We start from the raw sequence: 7,325 nt of genomic DNA, 5'->3' as shown, positions 1-7,325 counted from the left end.
GTTTAGTGGAGAGGAGGAAGAGGAAGGTGCAGGCTCAGCATTTCCTCAGGCTTTGAGACACACTGTAACTTTGAAGCTGAGTTATTGAAAAAAAAATCAAATAAATAAATTCTTTATATATATTCATGATGCAAGTGAGGACATTTTGTGTAATTTACAAACAACATGACATGTATGAACATTGTTGTGTTGAATTTGAACTTATTTTAGTATTTTCACAGTTTTTTCTTGACATTTCTCTGAGATTATTCTTGAACAAGAAATCTGATGCAGTGATTGGTCCATGCTGGGGGTTTTGTAACGACGTATTCCAGGATCAGTTTTGCCACACAGCAAAGTGTCATAAATCAGCTCCAAGACTGACACTTAAGATTTACTCTTACTTAAAGTGAGACTGAGATGCTTGATAACTGTCTTTTAGGCTCAGTTTTTAGCTAAGAATTATTTTTATAGCATTCTTAAGAGTAATTTTAAGAAGTTTGATAAATGCAAGCCCAGTTTTACAATGAACATTGTATGTGGACGTGAAAAAATGGGAGAAAGTTGCTTGAAGACTGCTTGAATWTTTTTGTCAAAATAATATATGTTAAAATTGCTTGTCATACCCCAGAATGGCTCATCGTGTGACCTTGCTCCTGCTTGTTGACAGAGCGCCTTCATTAGGGTGTCTCCAGTACTACCAACTGGATTGTCAGAACCGGACAATTTGAGTTTCGGATAGCTTTGGGCCTACTTGCATTTAAGAAGTCTAAATAATTTCCCTTCACAGACAGAAACAGCTCACAAGAAKTCAAAATGATCACCAGACATATCTGTGGAAGGTTTTGTTGCAAAGATCACATGATTAGGGCACAGGAGGCGCTTTAATAGAAAATTGTAATTTACATTTTTTGCAGCTGCTTGTGAGCAAACATATTCTCAATTRAAAATAGTTTAAATTACAAAAATAAATAAATAAAATGTTTGCTTTAAAATTAAAATGTGAACAACAAATAGCTTTGCTTTCCCAATAATTGTATGGCTGGACATTTCTCTGTTGCGTTAACGCCTAAAACATGTCATCCACTTTGACAGTACTGCGTTTATCATTATGGCCGTGCATATTACCATACCTAAAAAATGTTCTAACACAGTTTGCATGCAAGAACAGTTGACTAGTTTAGTTCATAAACAAGGATGTTCACAGACCGTTAAAACAACCCAATGGCACAGTCCATTATATTAAATTCTACATCAATTTGTGTTTGTGTCTGTGTGTGAATGTCCTTCATCTCTAAATTGTAAGCAATGATATAACACAGAGGATAAATGTTAAGATATGCTTTGAGATTTTTGCAAATGATGTGAATCCACGTTTCGGGCTGAAAAGCAGCCTTATTTACAGATTGGACACAAGAAAGAGAACGGAAACAACTGTACTGCGAAATCGTMTCATTTTTATTTTCAATTTTTTTCTTCATTTTTAGGTTGATTTTTTTAAGATGTCCGAAACATTTGTGGTGGCTTTGTTGCTGCTATATAGCCTCTAAAAGACCTTAAATAACCAAAGTGCTAGAATAGTTACATTTCAATGGCTTCAAATGTTAGTAAGAATTGTACATCAAAAAGTCTGTTCAGGTGAAAACACATAAACAAAATTTGACAAAAATTGAGMTTTCAACCATATCAAAAGATTTTCTCCCCTCAGATTGACATAGTAGCAGAGGGGGGAGGGAGGGAGAAGGGGAAAGAATGATATTGTACCCTACCTACTTCATTTTAATCCCCCTTACACCCACCCAAAACAACAACAAAAAACAAGTTACATAGTTTAATGTCCACAGCATAGACACCAGCGTACTGAGGCATTGCATCAGTAAAAACACCACACCTGAACTATGGGCCTCTAATGAAAACCAATACAAAATAAAGCCCTAYTGTAAAGTAAAATAATTTTCAGTGAGCTAGTAAAAACATTTCTGTTTGACACTGCATATACAGACTCTCAAGCCTAAAAGAGATCACACAGTTTCAGAGTTAAACACAATTTATTTAATGGTTAAATTATTGGTTTTTGACCATCCAGTGTTTTTGTCATACATTATGCTATTCAGAGCTACAATCAAACAATGTTTTTGTGACCTTTCTGTGAGTATATTTAAAAGTAAGGAAGTACTTCTTCAAAAAAAAAAAAAGAAAAACATTCTAAGAAAAATGCCCCAATCTTCTTTATAATACCACAGCAGCCATGAGAAAACCCAAGTGACACACTGCTAAAATGATTACAAACAGTCTWACAGTGTAAAGATGCCTACACCAGTCAATACACACAGTACACAGTTTTCCAGAGAGCCAGCCTACAAGCATTTACATTCAGATCACTCATCCATAGCAGAAGCTGCCCTCCAGTTTTTTTATTTTTATTTTACACAGATGGACAAGACATCACATCCTCAAGTAGCTATAGATCATTTTCGTTTCCATCTTAACTCCCAGCATAAAAAAGAATTAATGGCATCCCTTTTTTTTAGTTAAGAATATAAAACTGGTGATAAATGCCAGGGCTAAACGTGTACAGAGATAAAGGGTTTTATTTGTCACTCAAATACAGTGTTTGCAAACTTGTAAAAATTGTACCTAAAATAATTGTGACCAGCATGCATGAAAATATGAATAACTCTGAAAGGCTGCTTTTTTAAAATCTTTTTTCAGGATTTATTTCAATTCCCAACTTTGGGAACAGAAATTATTTTCTGGAAATTTCCTCTATTAAAATCAAATCACCCCCCTCCCCCAACCCATGTACAAACAGTATACCTGTTCTAATAATTAATTATACAAGAAGTTGTGAAGTTGCACTCAATTTTTTTTTCTTAAAAGTGAAACCGTTTCTGAAAGCTTATGAAAGCACTTGGAAAAGCTTATTCTCCTCAGTGCGTCCTCACCACTAACTTACCCTTTATTTAAGAATTATACACACTGTTGTTTACAGGAAAAAAAAAYCTTTTGTGTTAGTTTAAGTTTCAAAAAGAAAAGAAAAAATAAATTCCAAAATAGTTCACATCCTGTCAACTGTGGGTCTGAGAAAAACCTATAAGGCGAGTGTTGAAGTTGGGTCAGAAGTGTTCCATTCATTTATTGTTTTCTTTTGGGGGTGGGTCTTTTCGTGTTCTTTCTTTTTATGCCCCTCGTGTGCATTGAGCTCTTGTGCCATCTTTGGTCACAGTTGCGCCAGTTTGGAGTCTTTGCTGTGTTCACAACGAARGGTGCTCCTCAGAAAGCTCTCGCTCCGTCAGTGGACCCATGGCACACTTTGTTTCACACTAAAACAGGAAGCAGAATCACTGTCCACTGGTCCACCGTGGTCAGAGAGCYAGAACCCTCTCGCTCTTTTGATTGACCAGGAGTGAGTTTTTTTGTTTGTTTGTTTTTTCATGCTCATGCGTAAATCAGAAGTGTTGACTCATCTCAGGTTGAAAAAAAAACATTTGTTTGCAGCAGAAAGTTGCAGACTGGAACCCCGCAGCCCGTTTGAACACCTGTTCTCAGGACATGTCTAACTTGGTTCCTGTAGACCTGTAAGACACAAAACATTAGACATTTCAYAACATCTACTGGAAATTTGGTTTATCAAATGTAACTGACAGGACTTTTTTTTCCAAACAAATTCACAAATTGGATATTGCGGGGTTGCGTTGGTTGACGTGACTCTACAATGTCYCYTGGACATCAGAGGCAGTTCCCCTGGATTGGCAGACCGGGGTGGTGGTCCCCCATTTAAAAAGGAGGACCCCAGAGTGTGATCCAACTATAGGGGGATCACACTTCTAAGCCTCCCTGGTAAGGTCTTTTCAGCGGTCCTGGAGAGGATGGTCTGTCAGATAGTCAAATGTCGGATTTAGGAAGAGCAGTGCGGTTTTCGTCCTGGTCGTGAAACAGCGGACCAGCTCTACACCCTCAGCAGGATCCTGGAGGGTGCATGGGAGTTCGCCCAACCAGRCCACATGTGTTTTGTGAACTTGGAGAAGGCATTCGACCGTGTCCCTTGGGGGCTCCTGTGGGGGGTACTCCGGGAGTATGGGGTACCAGGCCCATACTCCCGGAGTACCCCATACTCCCGGAGTATGGGGTACCAGGCCCATTGATACAGGCTGTTAGGTCCCTGTACGACAGGTGCCAGAGCTTGGTCTGCATTGCTGGTAGTAAGTCAGACTCGTTTCCAGTGAGAGTTGGACTCTTCCAAGGTTGCCCTTTGTCACCGATTCTGTTCATAACTTTCATGGACAGAATTTCTAGGCGCAGCCAAGGTGTTGAGGGGATCCTATTTGGCGATCTTAGGATCACATCTCTACTTTTTGCGGATGCTGTGGTCCTATTGGCTTCATCAGATCGTGATATCCAGCTCTCACTGGAGCGGTTCACAGCCAYGTGTGAAGCGGCTGGGATGAGGATCAGTGCCTCCAAACTGAGACCATGGTCTTGAGCTGGAAAAGGGTAGGTGCCTTCTCTGGGTCGGGGAGGAGGGAAGAATGGAGCAAGAGATCGACAAGCAGATTGGTGCTGCGTCAGCAGTGATGCGGGTGCTGAACCGGTCTGGCAATAAATTTTATACCGGGCACCTGATTGTCAGCACCTGTGGGTACCAGAAGATTTATTGCCCAAAAGCATTGTTACAACAAAGAAATAACACCAAARACAAATTTCCTTACTTTTCGTGCTGTTTATTTCTGGACATCTYAACCCACTTCTTGTCAAAAATTTTCTCTTCCTTTCAATGACACAARAACAGAAGCTGATGGTGTGTTGTTATGGTGACCCCTGTTACTATAGAAACTCTTTGGCAGATTTCACAGCGGTGCTGGTTTATTTCTAAGTCAGCTGTGTGCAAATGGAATGATTCACTGCAAACCTAACACAGCAAGCAGTGCAGCAGGGATTAACAGTCTGGCCAGTGGGATAAAACAACGCTTTCAGGATGCTACTGTGCTACTATGCTGCCGTGAGTTGGGGATTTAGAGGACAAAAACAGGTATGGAGTGTACCAGCAGGGTAATATAATGCTGAGGCATGTCCCACTGATCAGCTCGGCTCTCTGTATTTGTTGTCCCATCCATACACACTCAGGTGMCAGAAATGTTGCCTGGTGACAAGCAGGTTCAGACCAGCCAGCCTTTCAGCCACTGTCTTCATCTGTGTGGTTTAGGGAACATTTTGCATRATTTTAGTGTATTTCAGAGATTAACTGATGTGACAAATACCACTCTGAACTACCACTGAGGCTCCTTAGAGTCAAGTTAGTTAAAGCACCTTTAAAAGCAACAGGTTGTTACCAAAGTGCTGAACAACAACAKTAATACARGAYGTTTCAAATCAGTGAGAACAAATGCACTGGAAGGAAATAGGAGAGGTATGACGGGGCAAGTCCATTTAGACAATTGTAGGTCAATGTGAGGATTTTTAAAATCAATTCTGTGGTGCACAGGAAGCCAGCGAAGTACAGACAAAACAGGTGAAATGTGCTAAAATCTGCAGGCTCTTGGAAGAGAAGGGGAAGTTGGAGGCACGAAAGGCACAAAAGAAATGCCTGACAGAGCCAAACATGAAATGCATTGCAATAGTCAAGTTGGGTTTTCTTGGTCAGGTGTAGTCATTGGCTTCAGTTTTGCAATCTGTCTTAACTGAGAGGAGCTTTTCTGCAGACGTCCAAAATGGTCCCCAGATTTGTAACAGACTGTTTAAAATATGGCTCCAGACAATAACTGTGGCAACACCAGGCTCAAGTGTACATACTATAGGTTCATCCAGTTCGATAAGAGATATACAGTCATAGAAATTGTACTTTTTTCTTATTGTAATATGGAGAAATTCCTTTCTTTTTTAACAATACATGTACCCGTATCAAACTGTACAATACAGTGCTTTAGGTTCAATACACACTTGTATCGAAGAATACAGATTTTTTWAAATTAATTAATTAATTTTTTTATGGGCCAAATAAAAGTATGGAGAAATTCCAAGGATTGATAAAACGTAAAAACATCCTCACCTTGCATTTAGTGACAAAAACAGCTACAAATTGTTGTTTGTGTATTACATTATTTAAATGATTATTATTATTATTATTATATAATATTTACATTAAAATCCTTTAAAGTACAATAATTCTTACAATGAAGCCTAGTTGAATAAATTTACAAAAAAAACATATTTCAAAGCTATTTGTTTTTAGTATACAATTGATTTTTTATGCAATCAATYAGGGTTGACAATTTTGTCTTTTAAATTTAAACCGCTTTGCTCGTCTGCGCAGCATAGCTGTTGATTTGTAAAAAGCTTCAGTGTGATGGAAGCRGACAGCTCACAGCTTTTGCCTGACAACAAACTGTTACAGCACACTACTTCCACTGAAACTCAACGTGCAGCATGACGAGTTGTAAATGACTGCACGCATGCATTTTACACTGTAACAACATTACAGGTGAGGGAGGCTCAGTTTACTTTAGTGTCCCAGTAAACCATAAAATGCAAACAGCATGCAAAGCAGGACATCTAACAAGTAGAATTTATTCATAATTAATAAATCTGCACATTTCCTGTTATGGCATGTTAAAATATCTGCTGTAAAAACAAATACTTATATGTAAATACATTAAGATAGAGCAATTGTATGGCTATTGCAAGACAGTACCTGCTGAGAGAAAACCATTCCTATGAGTGGTGCTTTTTATCGCCTGATCTTCTCTCATCCGGCCGCCTGCTTTTCCTGGATGTTTCTCCCTGTTACGAAGCACAAACAGAAATATATTTGAATTAACGCCTTCTTCTTCTATGTTTGCATGAAAAAAAGTTGAAAGTGAAGATGAATCTGAAATTGAAAACTGAAATGCAAATAGAAGAACAACACACCACACTATCAGCAGCGATCATATGGTTCCATTTCATAGTGCTTTTATCCAAAGCAGTTCATGCTTTGACACTTGCAAAGGTTAGTAATTGTTTTATTTAAGGCATAAATTATGAGCGACACCGCACCAGTTCTACCTAGAAGAGGAAGAAGGTTATTATGACAGAGTTAGAAACAACAGAGGTAGACTGTGTTTTTTCCAGGAAAAATCACAGCACTCATTAGTTGTCATGTTGACAGATCAGTAAAACAGTCACGAGCAAAAGAGTCAGCATCTTCTTTTGTTTTCAAACACAATGAGTACGGCAACAAGAACACCATGCGAGGTTGCGCCTGGATGCATTGTTTCCAGAGTTAGTGAAAACTTAACACAAAAAGTAAGAATTTTTGTGTTTGGTAAATTATTTCTTTGTCGTAACCGGACATATACATATATATATAT

The 7,325-nt window shown here is 38.7% G+C and overlaps 1 protein-coding gene across 15 annotated transcripts in view; it reads right to left on the bottom strand.

Annotated features, from left to right (window-relative positions):
• Positions 1–1,416: 1,416 nt before the first annotated feature.
• Positions 1,417–7,325, bottom strand: part of LOC106533473 (ankyrin-3-like) — a gene marked incomplete at its 5' end in the record, with an annotated part of 38,110 nt that continues 32,201 nt past the window's right edge. For all 15 annotated transcript variants that reach the window (XM_014029784.1, XM_014029793.1, XM_014029796.1 and 12 more), the window contains 2 exon segments: positions 1,417–3,555; positions 6,668–6,756. In XM_014029784.1, coding sequence (XP_013885238.1) covers positions 6,688–6,756 — 69 coding nt within the window.

Source organism: Austrofundulus limnaeus, unplaced genomic scaffold (genome assembly GCF_001266775.1).
Source record: "Austrofundulus limnaeus strain Quisiro unplaced genomic scaffold, Austrofundulus_limnaeus-1.0 Scaffold952, whole genome shotgun sequence".
Taxonomy (NCBI): domain Eukaryota; kingdom Metazoa; phylum Chordata; class Actinopteri; order Cyprinodontiformes; family Rivulidae; genus Austrofundulus; species Austrofundulus limnaeus.
The sequence above is the reverse complement of the archived record's forward strand: the minus strand, read 5'-3'. Positions and strand labels throughout refer to the sequence as shown.